Genomic DNA, 21,357 nt, shown 5'->3' on the forward strand with positions numbered 1-21,357 from the left:
AAGTGTTCTTATGCGAGTGCAGTGGTGTTTCTGGATGGATAATGGTTCTACTTATGTGACTTGCAGGCAAATTTTTCCTAAATGCTCTAAATGTCAAATGCATTTGTTTTGTTAGTTACACTTTAATGCTTTTGTTGTGTTTTTAGATATGGTCGTGTGGAAATTCTCTCTGGATTTATCAACGGTCTTTTTCTAGTGGTGATAGCTTTCTTCGTATTCATGGAGGCTGTGGCCAGAATACTTGACCCTCCGGAAATAGATACTGCTATGTTAACAGTAAGCTCTGCTTACCTACTCTTTTTTAACTATGTTTCTTTGATTAATGCTTTGTAACTAATAAAGTACAATATGTTGCTTGCACATTATACTACTACTTTGTAATTGAAATATGTTAGATGCTTTCTTCAAGGGTCAAGTCTCTGCAAAAGAGGAGAATGTTGCAGTTTTACTATTATTTCTACTTTAAAGTCAGTGTTTGTGGATTTCTTAAGGTGGTTAGCATGCTGCTGGTTTAATTGAGCCTTTTAGATTTAGTCCGTGGAGGGGAGCAACTCTTTGAATGACCTGCAACCTCATAGAACCAGTACTTGTAACTCTACATCATTTTTTGAGAGTCATATTCAATCTTTATAAATAAGAATTTGCAGTTCTGTACTCCGTACTAAATCATTCTAGCAGGATATTGTTCCTATGTTCTGTGACAGTTTTTGCATGAGGTGCTTCAGTGACCTGAACATGTCAATCTGAATCCACAGTTGGATATTATTTTACTTGATTGTGATTGGCACTATGCATTACAGATGTTCTTGTCAAATTTAAGCACAGCATTACATATAGCTGCTTTTTTTCCTTTTGAAGTTGCAAGACAATAGCATGTTCAGTCCTATGTTCTGTCTGGAAATACTAGGCCATCCAATGAAAACCTTATATTCTCCCTTGGACCCTAAACATTGGGTAAAGTATTTCTTGATTCATCTAATTATTTTCAGGGCGAGTCAGCCAGACAACATGCAGGTCATATAGTCTATCAAGAAATGTTAGGTCATCAGATTAAAATCTTCTTGTCAACCCATAAAAAATAGCCTTTGAAGTACAGACACCAGAGAATTCACTAGTGCCAAAAATAACAACATCTAGACGTTATATTAAGACCTACTGGTCAAAGTGTCAACATTCTCTTTGTTCACGTTATACTCCTGGACAAGTGGGTGGATTGTAGTAGCCTCTGCCATTTTCATATTGTATGCAAAATAAACGTAAAAGCCCTGACTCACTTATTGATTGAAAATCCCGTAGGAGACTGTTAGCTCCGGCAACATTAATTGTTTTGAGATAATTGTACTGAAATAGTTCACATCTTCCATTGTTAATGTAGTTACACTATCAATATTTAGTGCTTCAGTGCTGTTTTGGGATGTTTAATGGTATTTATGTTATCTGGGTGATTATGAAGGAACTTCACTGTTGTTTCAAGAATCACAAAACTGTAAAGCATACTCCTATCCGAAAGTACTTTCAGACCATTCCAATGATGGGAGTCAAGTGCAAGGATGCACTTAACATGACATCACACGAGCCTTCAATACACAATGTAGTATCAGTGTAGGGTTTCTAGTAATAGTTGTGAGCAAGGAAAAAATGTCCCATTACACAGGGTCATATTTGAAGTGAATGAGAGTTAGTGTTCTGATGGGACTCTAAAATCATCTGAGAGTATGAAGCCTCACATAATGTTGTTCTGTTCAGATCATTTAGTCACAAATTGTGTGTAAATATCTGAAAGGGACACATTAATGATAGATTGCTTACCATAGAATATCCCCAGGCATCAGACTGGATCCGGATTTTTTTTACGTCAGCAGTACCCCTGCGTGTCAGTAGATGGCGTCATGCGGCTCCGCGTCCGTCGCTGAGGTGACCTCACGGAGACTACTTAGGCGCCACCCATGCGCACTGACGTCAGTTCTTTATTTTTCCGCTCCATCAAGCGCCGATCCGGTTAGAGCACGTACCCTAGTCACTTTTTTACTAACTTTTTGAGACTTTTGTCTCTCCTCCTTTTGAGTCTTTGAATCCTGGTGCCGAGTAGGTTTGCCTGGGTTTAAGTCCTATGAGGCCTGTCGCTGATGATGTCGGTGGCCGACCCCCGTGGCGTTTGTCTCTACTATCTGGAGCGCGACCATGACTCACGGTCATGTCCCGAATGTCTGGCCATGGCTCCGAAGGTTTTGCAGGACCAGTCCCGAAAGCTGCTAGAGGCCAGGCAGTCATCTCCGCGCGTTTCGAGGTCCCGGGGTCGCTCAAAGCACCGTCCACGGAGCTATCATCATCGCTCCACGGGGTTGAAGCCTTCGCCCTCTGAATCGGGTAAGAGACATCACAAGAAAAAGTCAAAGAAGCGTGTTCGCTCTCCGACAGGCCCCCGTCGGTCTCCGGATGCGGATGAGGGGACCAGGGATCTTTCCCCTGTGGCTCCATTGGAGCCTGGGAGTCCCGCAGCCAACCCACCATATCCGAGGCTGCCAACGTCTCCTGCCCAGGGGCAAGAGTTTCTTGCAGCCATGAACCGCCTTTTCAGGCCTAGGGCTCCTGCCGGCGCGCCTTCGGACCCGCGGTTCCTATGGAGGGCCCTTGCTTGCCTCCAGATCCGGTCCGACGCCCCCTGCGGCGCCGCTCCCGGCGCCGACATGGACCCCGTTAGACCCGCCTCCGCCATTTGCCCAAAATTCCGGACAATTTTGCCCCAGCTTGGGACCCAAATTGGGACATGGAGCCAGATCGGCGTTCCCGGTGCCGTTCCCTACGCCACTGTAGCATTTGTTTACCCCTGTTCCTCCTCAGCCGCTGCCGCCTGTGTCTCGGGCCGTGGAGGAGAGGGATGAATGGGAGGGGTTGGAGGACCCTCTTGCACGGCAGTGCGAGTCCGAACATGAGTGGGCGGAAGAATCGGAGGATGCAGATGGCCTTGACCTCTCCTCTGAGCCGGATATCTGATAGAGACTACTAGCCGCAGATTCTTTAACGTAGAATTATCCCCAGGCGATCCCCAGGATCTGGAAGACTTTTCTTTTCCCCAGTATCACTGCGCGCCGGGGGGGTGGTACCGCGTGACTCCGCTCTGACATTGTCTGTGAGCGTGACGTCATTGAGGTGACATAAGCCCCACCTCGGCGTGCTGACCTCAGTTTTTTCCTTTTCCGTGTGCAACGCAGATCCGGTCTATGCTCTGGGCCTGTTGTAGGCCTTTACCTTCGCTATTGCGAGACTTGTGGGAACAGTGTGGGGATGCCGTCGGGCTTTAAAACGTGTTAGTCTTGTGGACGTCTGATGTCGGCGACGGACCGTCACCTCATTTGCATGTGGTGTTTGGGGGAAGATCACAGCTCCATGGATTGCGAGCCATGCCAACAATTGAAGCCGAAGTCGCGGCGGGAGTGCCTCATGAAACTTCTAGGCTTGCATGTCCAGAATGGCTTTGTCCCCTCGATCAGCTTCTGCAAAAGGCTTTCGATGCGGCCGTCATCGCTGTCGTCCTCATCCCTCCCCTGTGCCACAAGAGCGTCGCTTGCCTGTCGGTAAGTGTTGCAGGTTGTCCCCGAGGGCTGATTTCCGGACTGTTGGGGGCGTGGGCTCTCCGCGGGTGATGCGACCCCGCGTATCGTCCCCCTATCAACCGTTCCCGGGTGAAGGGGCGTCGAGAGCTCAGATGGAGGTATATGCAGCAGCTTTGCAGGCCTTGCTGGCTCCTCCTCCTTCCCAACCTGGGGCGTCCGCGGATCCCTTGCGCGGTGCGGGGCCTTCCGTGGTGCCGACTGGTTCGGATCCAGGCTTGGAGGATTTGGTGACGTCGGGGTGCGGCCCTTCGGGGGTCCCTCCTTCGGACTATGGTGCCCTAGCTCCGCCGTAAACTCCTGCAGGAGTCCCTGTGGTGTCTCAGGAGGTCGCTGGGGCTCGGGTCGCCTCCCCGAGCCCCTCTCGGTCCTTTGACAGGGTGGTCCTGTCTAAGGCCGAGGTGACGCATCTCCGGCAGCTGCTGGCCTTGGCGGCGCCCCAGGGGTCGACAGACCCCCCTCGTCCCATCATAGGTCGATGTTGGGGTGGGACCCCTCGTCCCTCCCCGGGCCCTTCTCGTACCTCCATGCAGGTGGCCACCTCATTGGAGGTTGAGTTGGCCCTGGCGGCGCCACAGGGTCAGCGGCCCCCTCTCGTACCCTTGTGGGTCGAGGCTGGCGGGGTCTCTTTGCCCCTCCCCGGGTCCCTCTCATCCCTCTGTGCAGGCGGCTGCCTTGCCGGGGGTCGAGTCGGCCTTGGCGCCTCCTTGGTGGTCGGCGGACCCCTCTCGACCCTTCATGGGTCGAGGTTGGCGAGGGGCTCCCTCCCATCACTCGGGTGCCCCTTGGTCCTCCACGTAGGCAGCTGCCTAGTTGGAGGTTGAGCTGGCGCAGTTCCCGTGCCGTCTCGTAGCCACATTGGCTCCGGCCCCGCCCCGGCGCTATGTGATGTGACGGAGGCCTGTCCGGCGTCTCTGGTGGCGCGGGACGACAACGACGTCCTGCTCCAGGTTGCGGATTCGACGGCGCCGGGCAGGCGTCCGGTCACGTACTAGTCTTCGGACGTCCCCTCTTCCCCGGAGGCTGGGCACCTGCTGGTGTCATCCTCGCCGGAGACTAACTGCCGCGTCAAGGCTTTTTCCTCGACGTCATCAAAGGGTGGCTGCTCTCTTTTTTTTTAAACTCTTTTTATTGGTTTTTCACAGGTGTTACATCAGCAACATATTTAAAGAAAAGTAACCGAACCTCCACACTACAGCATTGATCATCCAGGTAATACAACCGCCTGCTGTACGTATTCTTACATTGAGCAGTTATACGCAAATACTGTAATTCATAACGAAATAGAGTGTTAATCAGTATCAGCAACTGTTGGGTGTACACGTAAATATTCTGTGAGATATTGCCAGTAGTCCCGTGGCCTAGATCTGTCGGCAGTTCCTCTTCATAAGTTCGCAATATGTCTTGACAATGTGTCATTTCTTCAATCCAGCGCTTATCAGTAGGTACACTTTTACTGTCCCAGCACATGGAAATTCTACGCTTAGCTAGCAGCAAGGCCACCATGCAGAATTTACGCTTTAATGCACGCACATTGGGCAATAGCCCCAGTAAACCAATCTTGATTGTACAAGCAACATCCACCCCTACCATCACCGTGAGCTGGTCCGTGACCCGTTCCCAATACATGTTTATTTTTGGACATCCCCATGCTAGATGGATAAAATCAGCTCTTTTATACCCACATCTTGCATCTGTTCGGAGGCCATATTTATAAAGTCTCATAAGTGTGTAGTATGTTTGATGTAGGTATTTGACGTGAATCAATCTGAGGTTATCATTAGATGTCAGTAGTTGGGTTGATGTACATGTCGTACCCCATTCCGCCTCTGTAAGAGGATCATGTAATAATGCATTCCATCTTTCCATTGCTCTTTGACTATTGTACCCTATTTCATCTTGCGCAACAGTGTACAGTCTGGATACCAGGTGTGCCGTGTTAGAGGACGTTATCCGGAGCTGGAGGGTGTTCAGTTGCGCAGGTTCGTTAGGGAAGTTATGGTATAACTGCTTAATGGCCCCTCGTAACCTTTGGTATGTGAATTGGAACAATGGGTTTGGGTTTTGAATGTATGATAAATCTTGCGCTGAGTGAAATATGCCTTCTGTGTAGAGGTCCCCCATCGTAACTATTCCCACCTGATGAAGTAGTCTCATTCCTACCTCCTCGTTCGTAACCGATAGTTCAGGATGGTGGTGCAATGGGAGAGCTGGTGCGTACAGCGGGAGTTTTTTGGCCAGATATCCTAATCTGCGCCATGCTGCGTTTGTCGTGCCGATCGTGTTAATGTCCCTTTCGTGCAGAGGTGGTCTGCGGTGTGTGATAATCGCAGTTAAGGGGATTGGATGTGCATCGCCCTCCTTCACCGCTGTGTGTGTCAGGTACGGAATTGCATGATACCAGTAGGTAGCATATTGTGCCTGTGCGCATAAATAATAGAGCAAGAAATCTGGCATACCATGCCCCCCTTTGGAGTATGGTAGCGTGAGTGTGTGCATCTCAATGCCTGCCTGTTTACCGGCCCATATCAACTTTAGTACAACCTACGTTATTCTTTTAAAAACCTCTCGCGGGGGGCAAATAGGAATGTTGTTAAATAGATAAAGCAGTTTTGGCAAGAGTACCATTTTTAACAATCCCAAAACGATCTGCTAGCGATAACGGTAACTGTATCCATCTATTGACCCTGTCTTCTATTGAAGAGATCACCCGTCCATAATTAGTACGTATGACCAATTCCGGATCTCTGATACCACACGCCTAAGTACTTAACCCCTTCCAGGCTGATGACGAGCTGGGCTCGTCATGGTGTAGCCTCCTTGCACGCTGATGACGACAACACTGGTATTTGCGTTTTTTCAGCACAGGAGGGGAAAACCATTAGCAGCCATGAGGTTAATGGGCTCGTTCTGCCACTCTAAGGGGAATTCAATATAATGTGGTGTGGTTGTGTCTGTGAGTGGTATAATGGATGACTTGTCCCAATTTATTTGCAAGCCGGAATGCCCTCCAAATCTTATGTATTCCCACAGCAGGGGTCCCAAATGTAGTTCAGGATCTCTGACGTAGAGCAGCATATCATCTGCGTACAGGGAAATGTGTAGGGGTCGTCCCGGAAACTGCAGCACAGAGGGGTGATGGAGTTGCCGCACTTTACATGCCAGGGGTGCGAGGGCGAGAGCGAATAGCAGTGGGGATAATGGGCAACCCTGTCGTGTCCCTCGTTCGTTTGACAGGGCGTCCGAAATATATCCGTTTATGCGAATCCTAGCCATCGGTTTCGTATATAGGAGTTCCACCCAATGAATAAACATCTGAGGAAACCCCATCCTATGCAGTACTGTAATTAAATAAGACCATTCAATAGAATCGAAGGCTTTAGCGTCATCCAACATGACCGCAATGGCTTTGGTAGTTGGGGTCAAATAGTGGGATAAGGCGATTAGCGTTCTAGTGTTGTGTGATGTGGATCTTAAGGGTATAAATCCGGACTGGTCGGGGCGAACCAAATTGGTCATTAGGGGTTGTAAGCGGGTAGCTAGGATTTTAGCTAGAATTTTGGAGTCAACATTTATTAACGATAAGGGCCTATAGAGTCGCACTTCTCAGGGTCTTTTGCTGGTTTTAACAATGCTATTATTACCGCTTCACGCAAGGTTGGAGGCAATATATTGCTGTAAAAGGCAGCGCCATACATCGCCACTAGTCGGGGCGCTAGCATGTCTAAGTGTGCTTTATAAAATTCACCTGTAAACCCATCAGGTCCTGGGGCTTTACCGTTTGGCAAGGATTTGATTATTTCTGTGACCTCCTCGACAGTGATCGGCGAGGATAAGTATGCCCTTTGTGCGTCGGAGAGCCACGCAATCTCTACGTCCTCCAGATAATGGAGTATGTCGTTGGGCGATGTAGTAGGTTGTGACTTATAAAGTTTGCTATAGGTTTGTACAAAGCTATTCAGTATCCCCTGTGTATCCGTGCATAATTACCCCCGTCGTCCCTTATCTGTAAGACTGTTTGCTGCTTACGCCCTTCACAAATTCTGGCCGCTAGTACCTTGCCTGGTCTCCCACCTTCTCCAAATGTCCTAGCTATGGGCCGCTTGTGTATATATTTAACCTCATCTTGTGCAAATGAGTTGTATTCCGTGAGAGGTTGGCGAATGTCGCTTAAGATGGATCGATCCTGAGTTTGTTTGTCTGTAGTTTCTAGTATTTTGAGGTGTGTCTCACAGCACCTAATCTGGGCTCTGATGTCTCGCTATATTCCAGTGGTAGTGCTAATGCACACTCCTCGTAGCGTGGCTTTGAAAGCCTCCCTAAGAAGGCATGGGTCGTCTGTGGGGTGTTTGTTTAGTGAAAAGTAGTCCTTTATGGCCTTGGCTATAGTGTCCACGTACCCAGTGTCAGTGAGAGCTGCAGCGTTAAATCTGCAGCTGTATGGTGGTGGCATGTAATGTGGTATTTGAAGGGTTAACATAATAGGGTTGTGATCCGATAATGTCTTTGGTAGATGCTGAACTCCCGCGGTCAACAGCAGTACAGATTCCGAGCCCAGCCAGTAATCAATGCGGGACCAGCTGTTGTAGGCCGCAGAAGTGTGTGTGGCTTCTCTAACCTCTGGGTTCCTAACTCTCCATATGTCATGTAGTTTGAACTCAGCCATGATATCTAGTACTTTGCTCCTATCTTTCCAATGGGGTTCTGTCGTCGACCCCGATCGGTCCATCTGGTCATGTAGCGCCAGATTCAGGTCTCCTCCCCAACTGTCTGGTTCTTCTTGTAGATGCTGCCATATTTTATGATAGAATTCAGGAGCATCAATGTTGGGCCCATATGTATTAAGGAGTGTCACTCGCTGGCCACGTAATATCCCCCTTAAGTAACAAGAAACGACCGACTGCATCATGGATTGTTTTTTCTACCCTAAGATTAGTGCCTTTTTTAACCAGTATGGAAACCCCTCTAGCGTACGAGGAGTACGTGGAGTTGTGTACAGTTTCAGCCCATCGCCTGCCAATACTTAAAGATGTGTGCGGAGCGATATGTGTTTCCTGCAGCATTACTATGTCAATGTGCCATCTATCTAGACATGCAAACATCTGTCTTATTTTTTTCGGGTTCGTTAAGCCTCGGATGTTCCACGTAATTAAGGTTAGTGCCACTTAACCTGGCATGTTATTGGCCATAGTCAACTGTTTTATTTGGGGGTGGGAGTTCGCCGTGTCTGTATGTACTGCTACCGTCTTTTGACGGTGCCAGCATAACCTGGATATCAAGAAATTAACACATGTATGTTGTCCTCCCCGGATCTCAGCAATGCCTCTCAAGTGTTTCGGTCCATGAATCAAAACATTTCCCCATCCCATCAGCAGCCCAATCCTGCTGAATCCATACCCAAACATGAACTTCCCAACAGTACATAACCAGTGTGGGGATCACCCATTTGGAGGTCCGCCTAGGGTACACATCTCCATCCAAATTAATGGATGTGGACGAGGCATATCATAGTGGCAGACAATATTTGCGTGAAACATATCAGATGGGTGTTAGCATAATCACCAGTAAATAATCCCAGCAGTCTTAAACATACCTACATACATAAGTAAACCAGCATATGTAAAAAGCAATCATGTTATAGTCTCTTATTAGGAAAAAAATGGGTCTTAGGTGTGCCTTTCTCAATAGATGAGGGCATGGCTTTCCGTATCTGCTGTACCTCACCATTAGACCCCCTTCCCATTTTGTACCAACACAGATGTTCCATATGCTGGGTGACAGGTTTCCTCTCTCCCTTTGGCAGCTAGAGGACACTCAGAGGGTGTCATTAGTCTTAAATCAGCATATGCCATTAGATTAGCAATAGAGGATAAGACACAGCGGCAGCATGTGATTGCACATATCGTCTTGCGTAAAAGGTCAATATATTGCAGGTTAAGTTACCCTGTACCTTGCCACAATGTCTGGAAAAAGTCACGTTACCCATAGTTCCATCTCGAGTATCCCGCAGTTTCTAGAGTGGCAATATGGGACTGCACAGCACTAGCCCCACTGTATCTGGATTCATGCAGTGTCTTGCTTTAAAGTCAATAATAACATCCCAAGTTACCACCCTCTCATTTAGCGGATGTGGTGTGAACAACTCTTAGGCTATACCTCAGCCCATCATTATTAGTGGTCATTTGTACAATATGTTGTCCGTGCAGATCGTGCAGTCCATCAGTTCAGCTACACTTACAGGTCTTGTTGCAGATGAGGCTCGCCAGTAGCAGAGTTTCAGTCCGACTCCTGCAGGTTATCCGCCTGTCGACGTTCCTTTCGCTGTTCGTGGATTTTCTTAATGAAGTCATGGGCAGCCTTCGGCGTGGCAAGGATCGTTGTTTTGCCTTTCCATGTGACTTTCAGGCGCGCTGGATATAACATTGCACATTCCACCTGTAGAGTCCGTAACTTGGTTTTTGCAGCTGTGAATTCCTTACGGACCTGTTGCACTGCCAGTGTGTAGTCAGGATAAAACTCCAGATGGTTGCCTTGATAGTCGATGTTCTTCCGTTCTCTCGCCATCAGCAATATGCCATCTCGATCACGGTAGTTCAAGATTCGCACCACAATTGGTCGAGGCGTTGCACCAGGCGGCGATCGGGGCGCCAATGACCGCTGGGCCCGTTCTCATATGAAGTTGGACGATAGGTGTTCCGCGCCGAAAACCGCTTTGCAGAGGTCTACTACATACGTCTCCATGCGGCCCGTGTTGGTTGACTCTGGTATACCCACTATGCGTACGTTATTTCTCTGCGATCGCGCTTCCAAATCTTCAGCTTTGTTTCATCTCGTTACATTTGGAGGTGCTACCATGCACCTCATCCTCCACCGCCGACAGCCGTGTTTCCGCTTCATCCAGTCTTTCGCCCAGACGGTCCATGTTCACGGCCATGGTGTCCATACGGCAAGTTAAATGATCCAGCTTACCGTTGATGTCCTGAAGACTAGTTTGGATTGCCTTCAATATGGTCTCCATGCCGTTTTGCGTGTCTCCTTCTCCGCGTCCTCTGTATTTGTGGGGCCGCATACTGAACGACGTGATTCAAAAGTCAGCTTCGGTTGTTGTTTGTCTGGTTTCCCCATTGCACCACTGGGGGGGGTCGTGTGCCTGATGTCCCTTCTGTGGGCTTTCCTGATTTCGCAAGTTGTGGTTGTCACAGCTAGTTTGCGCCTTTACTCCTGTGCCCCAATGTCGCCACATGCGTTGCCCACTCATGTACCTCTACCGTCTCCCCGCGCTGGTGGTGCAGCCAGCTAAGCTGTATGATGCTCTCGGAGGCGCCGATGTTTTAATTAGGCCCGTGCAATGATCCAGTGCGTGCTCTTGGAAGTAGCGCTCAGTGCAAGGTGTCAATCCCTGTAGTGACGGCGATTGTGAGCAGGATAGGTCTTCTGTGGGCCCACTACCGGTGTCAGAGAGGAGCGGTTACCACAATGCCTCAGTTTAGAAGTGTTGGCTTCTGCACGTGGGCAACTCAACAGTTAGGTGCATTACAGGGACCGCAGTGTAAGTATTAGATTAGTAGGACAAGCAGCACGTTTTACCATCAGCATAGGGACTCCCCAGGTCTGCAGCGGTGTTATCCTCCTTCAATTTCTGCCAGGTTCCGTTTTATGCCCACCGTCATGAAAGCAGAGCACATTGGGGTGTAACAAACTGGCGTTATGGACCTCTGAGTCTGTAACTACGTTAGCGCGTGGCATAGCAGTGGTGCAAGTCAGGGGGCCGCCATTAACGCAGTGCTGTGGGGTCACTCGCCGAGACCATCGAGCCAGTGTCCCTGGAGGTCGTTCTGTTTAAAGCATATCGGACGTGTCAGTCGGGGGGCACGGCGGCGTACAGAGCCTGTGTTGAGTGTTCGCGCTTATTCAGCCCGTACGTTAACCGTCAAGCAGGGGGCTGCCATCTTAGGTCAGTCTTCCTCCGTTTTTGTGCCTGAGTAGGGTAGTAGTCTTCAAATGTGCTGTTTTTCCCCTTATTTAGAAAGCACGATATGTCTTTCCTCCCGTAACTGTGTACACTGCGGCACATGAAGCTCGGTTTAGTGCTTATGCTGTCGGGGCATTTGAAAGTTCCTCAGTGTAGTGTGGCGGCCGCCATCTTACCGGTCTGCAGTCCGGGTGCTGTGGCAAGTAAACTCGCCGATTTTCCCTCCACGTGCCAGGGAGTGACTGCTTTCACTACATCTTTAGGTGCCTGGCAGGTTCCGATCAGACGCGCTGACTTTATTTTTCGCAGATACTGCCAGAAACTCAGCAAATTAGGCCGATCATGAGCCCGTACGGCGGAGCTGCCTTCTCAGCCAGCCATCCCGCAGTGCGCCCTCTAGCACCTCAAGGACGGCTCCTCTCCATCACCGCAGCCGCGGTTTTAGCCAGAGGAGCCTCAGGTCCCCCACTCCTCGGCGCCTCTTTCTCCCTTCCGGGGCTGGCCCTTCCCCACCCCGATTGGCTTAGGGGATGGCCGCATTAGCTTGCAGCCGTCGCCAACGGAGGACCTGTTTTCCCCGCCGCAGGGCCCTACGGAGGCGGGTGCGGCCTTAACTCGCGCTGTTTCCACGGCTGTGGGGATTTTCGCATGGGTGATCTGGCTGCCCATTTACCTGCGGATCATCTTTTGGAGGTCCTTCACCAGGGGTCTGGTGGGAGGGAGCTGCTGCTTTTTTTTTTAAGGTTTGCTCCTTTCTTCTCTGATGGGAGCTTGGAGCGCCCTGCCACAGGGGATCCAGTGCCACAGCACCTTCTGCACCGGCACCTTCCAGGGCCCCGTGACCTGGTGTGTCTGTCTCTCCACCCCTCTGCCAGTGGGTCCCTTTTGCAGAATGCTTTTCCCTTCCCGGCCTCCGGTGATGGTCTCCACCATCACCGGAGGCCCGCTGACTGGACTCCTGGGGGCGAATTATGTCGCCTTGACCAGTGCGGCCTTGAGGGCCCTTAACACCCTATGCGTACTGGCTAGAGCCACCTCTTGTTTGTGGGACTTGGCGGAGTCCCTTGGATCTGCAGCTTCCCAGGAGGGTGCTGGTGTGGACTTGCGTCGCCATGCGCTGGATGACGGCGAGCTGGCAGCGTTTGTTCTGCACTCCGCCCTGGACATATCGGAGTTGCTTGGAGGCTCCTCGGTTGCCCGTCGCCGCCATGCTGGCTTCGGGACAGTGTGTTCCCGGAAAATGTTTGGGAGCGGCTGGTGGATCTTCCGTTCAATGGAACTCTGTTGCAGAAAGGCCATTACACTCTTGGACTTGGAGGAAGCCACTCTTTTAGACCTTTCTATGCACCAATTAAAATTAACATTAAAACAAACCACATGGAAGCTAAGCTACGAAAGGGATCGCAACTTGATTATACAAAAGAAGGGGGTTACGCAAGCTGTTGATTCTTGTTTATTGAGACAAATACAACCTTACGCTTCCTGGAACATACCCCACGGTTTACGCCGTTTTTGGCTGCTTCTTAGGCAGGATCTCCTTCCCCTGAATAAGTTGTTGGCCAAATGGCACGGCATATCTAATGTATGTAACTTCTGCAATGTCTCAGTTCAAGACTCTATACACGTCCTGCTAGTTTGTCCAGCATTAATGGCTTATCGCCGTCTCTGGGTAAAGCCTGTATGTGTTCAGTTTGGTATTTTATCTGCAAGATCTCTGATAGATGCTATCTTTAGTCCTCCAAATGAAATTTTTTGTAACAGAATTTTTAATTTTTTCAAATGTTTTTTAGAATTGTATTAGCCGAATGGTACGTTAACTTTGTATATTCTTTGCTAGTATAAGTTGTTTACATATGGTTTCATTTTATTATATTTTGTTTGTCACTATGTAATATGTGGATCTCCAAGGAGTTCCAAAATCATATTTAAATAAATAATTGAAATTAATTGGAACTCTGTTGTTCCACGCCTCGGCAGACTCGGCCATTTTTGAACGGGCTTCGGCCTTCACCTCCTCCACCTCCTCCTCCCCCTCAGTGAACCGTGGGTTGATAAGGTTTTTTGTGAACTGATATTTCTTTGGTGAAACAACAATAGGGCAACCCAATAGTCCCAAGGAACTGGGTATAATCAATAACAAATCAACAAGTGTTCCTGAAGGAATAATTTAACACTACTTACAATTTATAACTTGTCGAAAGAGGGCGGACAAGGTGTATTCTTCTGTTTTACACAAACACTGCGAGGGCAACTTTTGTGGCTTTCGGTACTGCTTAAAGCTAACTAGAATTGAAGCAGAAGAGTTGGTGACTAGAATAAGTCGCAATTCATGGTGCAACTCATGTCCTGACGATGGTCTCGTGGAATGACTATATGAGACCGAAACGTTGGCGCTAATGACGCTTTTTTGTATATATTGCCTTCATTGAATGAATATTAAGCAATGTATTAAGTTGTAAATGAATGTATGTATGGTTGATTTGTAAATACTGCCCATATAACGTCTAAAAAGTGTCAATAACGTACTGCACATGCTGAGAAAAACGCAGTACAATTTTTGTTGCCGTATATGAATGGATATGTGAAACAATATCTATACAATATAAAAAAGTATATGTTTTGAAAGAAAAATTGATATATAAAAAGAAAATATATTTTTTGATACAAATGTCTTGAGTATTGTGATTTCATGCTCACTATTGTGACAAGTTACTAATTGTAAGTAGTGTTAAATTATTCCTTCAGGAACACTTGTTGATTTGTTATTGATATTTCTTTGGGGCGAGTCGCCCCCCTTGGGTGATCTGTGTGATTCGTGTGATTCATGTGCCTGAGAGTCCTCTTTAGGGGGACTGTGGCTCTGTTGGCTGCTGGCCGGCCCTTTTTGCTGTGTTTTTTGCTTGAATTGTCTGTACCAGGTGGCCCTGAGATCAGGGCTCCTGTCCTTTTTTTCTTTTTATGGCTTGTAAGCCATATGTGGGGTTTTTTTCTGTGGTTCTTTCAGTTGTCCTCTGCTGCAGAAGTTTCTTCTTAAGAGGGTTCCCATGTGTTGGGACCAACATACCCTAGGTGGGGTGGTAGTAGCTATTATATAGCTGGTTCTGTGCTTGGAAGTTGTAGTCGCTTCGGGCCTCTGCTCTTCCTGGCATTTAAGTACATTACAGGTGCAATTTCCTTTTAGATGGTTGGAGTGCCTTTGGTGGTGCCACGGGGTTTCCTAATCGGGGGTCGTTGTGCTGTTGGCCTGGTCTGCCATGCTGTCTGCGGCCTGGCGTCATGGCCCTGGTTCCACATCCCTTTGTGTCAAGGCTCTTTGGGAAGGGATCAAAGCTCATTTCACAAGGGCTAGTTCTTCAACCTCTGCTCTCGCCAGAGATCTTACTCTTGCAGAGATTTGCAAAACTGCTACAAGGGCTTTCCAATACATGTTCACTAAGCATTAAAGGAAATTCCGAAGTGCGTAGGGAATGGCCATTTCGCTTGATCATTTTACGGGACATCTTCTCCTATCCTTCCATCAATCATCTTCCTGGAAAGGGTACTGCTTTGAAATCTATTGTGCAGGTGAGCAATCTGCAGGTGGAAGTATCCATCAAAAGTAACCTACAGTAATCATTTTTATGGTGGACACTCTACCTGTAGATTCCTCATCATTCTTACGAAATTCCCCGTTTGATGGAGGGTAGTAAATAATGTAAGTAATGTAATATAAGTTAATAATGTCTCAATTCAAGTTTGGTACTGCACTACTTAATGTTGATGCTAGACTACCCACTCTCCTCAAAGGGTTGGAAAAAATAGATGGAAACAGACTTTGTTGTATGGGTAAGGTCCTATATCGCTTTGGCAACATAATCTGACATCACTTAGTGTCAATACAAAGCCAGAGTCTCCTACTGACGGCTTTAGAGATTTGAAGTTTCCGGATGCAGGCTGGGATAATTCTACAGGTGAGGAATCTACAAGTAGATAGAGTATTCACCAGAAAGATTGTTACTGCTGGTGGTGTGTAATTTGTAATTGCCCTATGCCCGTAACATCTGGATTTCTTTCAGGGGTAAAAAGTTTAATGCTCATTTTGTCCAAATAACAAGTTGACAATAAATACAGAATGCCTAGACAAATTTGCCTCCCACTGCTGAGAAAGAAATTGTAACTATTCCCTCAAACTTCTACTCTAGGACGTATCCTATTCCTCTTTCAAAATATCCCCTACTCTCTGATTCATCCCAAACCTCTTTTACTACTATGAGCTCAAAAAAAACCCTTTCGAAAAAGTCTTCCCTTTTCTGTCCATTCTTTAACCTATTTATCCAACTAACAGCCTCACATGTCCATCACTCACAATAACAGCCTACATGTCCCTCTACTTATTCACCTTAGGTTCCTAACCAGCGTGCTACTCACGGAAAAGCACATTAACGCCTTGTCAGGAGTAGTAAGCGCTGTATGAGTACAATTAGAATTACAGATGCGTGTACCACTGTTTGACGCAACTAATAAGGAAGTCTGAACCATGGGCTGGTTGTGTAGAGCCTGTGACTGGTTGGATGGCGATCACTGCAATCACAGCTGCAATTGCATGAGAAGGCTCTGAGCCCACTCCACCGGTACAGTTTTCCTTTCTCATGGTAAAGGAAACCCGTTTCGGAGGTAGGCTCTGGGAAGCTGTTGGCTGTGAAAGGGTAACTCCCAAAGTAGCTTAGCCTTTCATTTCCTGTGCGCAGAAGGTTAGTATGATGGAACTCAAAGTTGTAGCACCCTTACAAAACACCACAGCACAGTCTTCACCAGGGGCTCTAATGCTGCTTCTTGGCTCCTTTTATTTCCTTAATGACCGAGGAGAATATGATGGAACTCCGGCAGTTCCAAAGCAACAAGAAACCAAATTCACAATAGTTATCCCAGTAGCTCACATTTTTATCTAATTTAGAACAATGAAAAGCAAGTCCCTTTTTTTAATCCCTACTGCCTTATGCAAACACTAATTATGTTATCATTAAACCCAGTTATCCTGTTGTGTTTTATCAACACACTATTAATTTAGGAAGTGCTTAGCAGAGGGGGTCAGTCTTTATCTAAGTGGTACCGATTTTGGGAGATAAAGAAATGGAGGGACAGGAAAATTAAACACTTGCCAAGATCCCACAATTAGGTTAATTGGGAGTAAGTCAAGGTTACAGGTTAAATGCCCTCGTCTGACAGTGGATAATTAAGCCACATCTACTCAAGAGACGGATACATTTTGTGCCAACGCAAGGCATATATGTGGAATGGATATTTCAAATGTACTGGTGACTAGTTGAAGGAGCAGGTGTATCTAGACAGCGTGTCCATGCCGTGCATGGCAGATTTGTCTTAAAAATGGACACAAGAAAACATATGGAGATGAGAAGGTAGTTTTACTGGGTCCAAAGAAAGCCTGCTCTTCTGCTGCTTGAAGTGGATATATTGATGAGGCCCATATTCCCTCACATCAGTAATAGGTATTGGATGTAGGCTGGAAACTCATCCCCAGGCTTAGGAGTCTGTCCGTTGTGTTGCATTTGCCTGCTCTTCCTATTGCTCTGGATGCTGTATAAGGTTACATCCTGCAATATCGCTAAACTTTAAATAGGACCACAGAGCTAAGGCTTTCAGCCCCAGGCAGTCAGGAAGGAAGTTTTTCTTCTGCTGGAAAAAAGTCATATGCAAAGCAAGGGATTTAAAGAGGTGAACCCTTTTGATTAGCGTTTCCCCAAATTGCAGATCTAAGCGACCAGAGTTACGGTTGTTGGGAAAGTCTGTGCAATAAATAAACGTGTCTTTAAATTTTTTTATTTATCTTGTCACATTTTCTAGTGCTTCAAAGAGAGTTTAAATGTCAGACTAATGTCTTCTGACAAATTGCTTCCTATTCTTTTAACATAGGATAGGTGTTTGCTTTTTTCCTAACTGCAAATTGAGAGGAGTTCTTAAAATGAATTATGTGACAATCTTGCTTGGGTATGGGGAGAGTGAAATGAAAGTGTTTAGTATGTATAGTTTTTTGCATACAACAATATGTCTGCACCTCTAAATTAACTGTTTGCATTCAGCAATAAGGAAAGCAAAGATGAAGCACAATTTATTTTGTAATTCTGAAGTGTGCTAGAAACAAATTGTGATAAGATAAAACAAATCAGGCCACTTTATTTGGTGATGGACAAGTGATATATTCACAGAAAACAGATTTCTGTACAATATCATTTTAGTGCTATATAGTTTTATCAGTACGACTGTGTGTCTGGGCAGTTAGTGGCATATTCAATGGAAAGAATGCTGTCTTGTAAGTGAAAATGCACTACAACACGATGCTTTAGTTACCTTAAAAAATCGTGCCACCTCATGTCCATTAAAGGTAGGTGGGCTGCGAAAGTTTGTTGTGGTTCTGAAAAGCTTGGGACCCAACGCTTTAGAAGATACTAAGGTCAAAAACAGCTAACAGTGCAAACCTCTCAGGAAAGACAGTTAGCAGTTCAGCAGCTAGACAACAAAGAGAAAATGTACTTTTGCTGTTTACGTTACAGCATCTATCACAAAGATACCAAGTCTAGAACCACCCCTACGTAGCACATTCACAACCTCGATCCACTTCTAGGACTCCACTCTTCTCTTGCTTGCTGTCTTATTACTCTGCCATTCTTCTAGTTCCCTGTTCAATTCATCTCATTTATTTAGCTGTCTGAACCCTCATTTGTACCGCTATTCCCCATTTAAGACCCCACTGTAAGAAAGTGGCTCTGTATATACTGCACCAAAGTAAGGTACAGTGTCCACAGTCTCCAGAGGTTTGGCAGAGGTTAAAGTTAGATATAACCTTACTCTCTAAAGTGGAGCTTGGTCTAGCAGTAAGGCAGTATCAGAGGACAGTGTAAAGCATTTGTTGTACACACTCAGTCAGCAAATGGTCTCACACACTCAAGAACTGAACTCTGAACTTGAGGCCAATTGTTTTGTATATAAAAATATATTGCTGTTTTGTTTTAGAACCACAAGTAGGTATAAAAATACTTTTCTCAGAATGAGATTTTGCAATTAAATACTTTCAATGAGCAATAGACTTTTGAATGCAATAGATACAATTGTTGAAATATGCAACATAATTTAACATAATAATAACATTGAGCTCAATGGGAGTTTTTAAGTAAATGCAATAAAATCACTTTACAAATGTTTTCTTCCTCAGGGCTGGATCCTGGATTCAGCCCTGGTGCATTTCCAGTAAACAGTTGAAAGAAATCGTTTTTGTTACACAGGCGATTTTTAAGGAATATTTGTATGTTTTGAAAATCGACACTTAAAAGACATTTTGGTCAAAAACAAGCAATGTTATCCTATGGGAGGATATCAGGTTATCGGGAAATCATAGTTGTAATTACTTTTGAAGGTCAGTGCTGGGCACAAAGACCCAGCACTGGGATCTCTTCTGGTAACAGGTGAGTAATTATTTTTCGTTGATCGGATGATTTTTAAGGAATATTTCAAAGTTGCAAAACTCGACACGTAGAAGAATTTCCAAGTGAAACCCAGCCAATGTTACCCTATGGAGAAAATCAAGTTATCGGTATTTTGGGTAAGTACTCGACTGGCAGAGTTACGGTTCTGCTGTAAGACTCCGGGGTCTCCCAGGGTCTGGTAGGTACAGTTGTAACACCCTCAGCGGCACAGGGGTAGCCGGGTACTGAGAGAGTAGGCCCAATGTTAGCCTATGGCGGGCAGGGGGCCTTTGGTTGGTGGCCGCTAGCAGGCAGACAACGCGGCTGTGGAGCTGGACTCCTGGTCACTTACACTGGGCAAGTGGGGAAGTAGTGTAGGATAGTTGCTGCACTTCCAGTGGCACTCGGGCGGCTGGGTGCATGGTGCTTTTGGGCCTTCGGGCACCCAATGTATTTCAATAGGAAAGTTGCAAGATGAACAAAGGCTGCAGGCTCGGGGACAAAGATTCTTCAGGTGCGACCACCACTCCGAGAGGTAAATTGGGAAGCTGTAGGATGGGTAGACACCCAGGAGTTGGGCACAGGGGGCTGTGGGGCGCCGGGTGCAGGGGTGTCTTTTGGTGTTGGAAAATCTTACCCTCAGCTGGTCGAGGTTGGGGTGTCCCTGGTTGTGAGGCTGCAGGCATCGGCAGGAGCGTCAAGGAGGGTCCTTGGGTTATGGATTCTGGGTCACAGTCGGCGGGGGAACGTCCTTGTGGTCTTTGTTCACTCAGGCACAGGCCGGGCTCGACAGGTGCAGAGTGTGCTGGATTCGCGGTTCCTGGCTGGCACCAGAGGTTGTTGCTTTTTGAGCAGGACCACTGCTCGTGGGAGTCCCAATCTTTAGATGAGCAACAGGCCTGTAGGGCTGGGGCCAAGTCAGTTGGTGTCGTCCTCTTGTTAGCAACTGCACGGCAGGTCTTCTTTCTTCTTGTTCTTCTTCTTGTTTCAAAATCGGGATCTGAGGAAGGAAGGTTCAGGGTGCCCCTAAATACTACATTTAGGGGTGTTACAGGTAGGGAACGGTCAGGGACCAATGGGTACCTTTCCTGGGGTGAGTACATAGGATAGGTGTTTGCTTGCCACTCTCCAGTGGGAGGGGGGCAGGAGCCTAGCCCTGATTGGGTAGGGCTCCTCATCCTCAAGATAGCGGCAGCCTGGAGTTGTGTTTCACCTCGCCTCCCCCACCTGAGGGGTGGGGTTGGCAGAGGCTGGCACACACCCTTTCTCACTTTGGTGGGGACCAGTTGCTAAGTACAGCAAGTGGTCTGGAAAGGCTCAGAAAGGCGGCATGCCTTTGAAGCTTCCCCTGCCCATCAAGGGGGAGGAGGCTTAGCACCTCACCCCAGGATGAGCATTGTTGCAGGCCCATGAGAGCGAATGGCTCTCTACCCAGGAGTCCAGCAACATGTCTGCTGGGTGGCAGCCTAGGCAGCCTCTCAGTCAGGACTCGGGTTGTTAGTTAGTTTCAGGGGGCAACTCTAAGTTTCCCTCTGTCGTGCACTTTACATTTAAACTTCAGGCACAGGCTCCGCAGAGGAACGAGGCATCGGGTTGTGTCCTTTCTGTGCCTTTCGGATGACTTGGACTAACGCATAGAAGTCAAAGGCTTCAACTTCTCTGACTTTTTGAGCTTGTGGGACTTACCTAACAATTTAGACTGGGATGAGCATCATCTGGAGCAGCTCCGCAAGCGAGCCCAGTACCTTCAGCACAACTCTGAAGAACTGCTGGGTTGTCCGACTAGCAAGAAGCTGCAGGGAACGTTCCCTCAGCTTTTAAGTTCATGGCGTGGAAGTTCTCAAACCAGGGCCTGACTGGCCGTAGAGGCCACCAGGCATTTTCTCATTGGGCCAGTTTTGAACAGGTGGGGCAGTTTTTGTTTTTTGGTGGCCAGTTTTGCAGCAAAATCAGCCCCTTGTAACAAAAGTGCATGCAGCAGCAGTGTTTACAAAAGTGACTCTGATGAACCTTTATATTATTTCCTGAGTATCTTTAGGCCACATCACACTTCCTGAAGCATTTTCGTTTTTGAATATCAAATGAAGGCAAATGTTTTAATCATCATATTTATGAAAATAGAAATGGAATGAGAAGCGTACACTGATACGTTCTGTGATTGCAATATTGTTATTTAGGTAGTAACACTTGGCCACTATGTTTATTTTACAGCCATTTTAGGCTGGTTCCATTTAAACCCAAACTGAGGGACATTCTACACCCATATCTGCCCCCCCAAAGAAAGCAGATTTGGTTGCATATGGATCATCAATAAAGG

At 47.2% G+C, this 21,357-nt stretch overlaps 1 protein-coding gene across 1 annotated transcript in view; it reads left to right on the top strand.

Annotated features, from left to right (window-relative positions):
• Positions 1–21,357, top strand: part of SLC30A5 (solute carrier family 30 member 5) — a 238,017-nt gene that overhangs the window by 163,430 nt on the left and 53,230 nt on the right. The window contains exon 12 of the mRNA XM_086960714.1: positions 147–276. Within this exon, the coding sequence (XP_086816840.1) occupies positions 147–276 (130 nt within the window). The remainder of the gene's footprint in view (positions 1–146; positions 277–21,357) is intronic.

The sequence above is a fragment of the Lissotriton vulgaris genome, chromosome 3_1, assembly GCF_964263255.1.
Source record: "Lissotriton vulgaris chromosome 3_1, aLisVul1.2, whole genome shotgun sequence".
NCBI lineage: Eukaryota > Metazoa > Chordata > Amphibia > Caudata > Salamandridae > Lissotriton > Lissotriton vulgaris.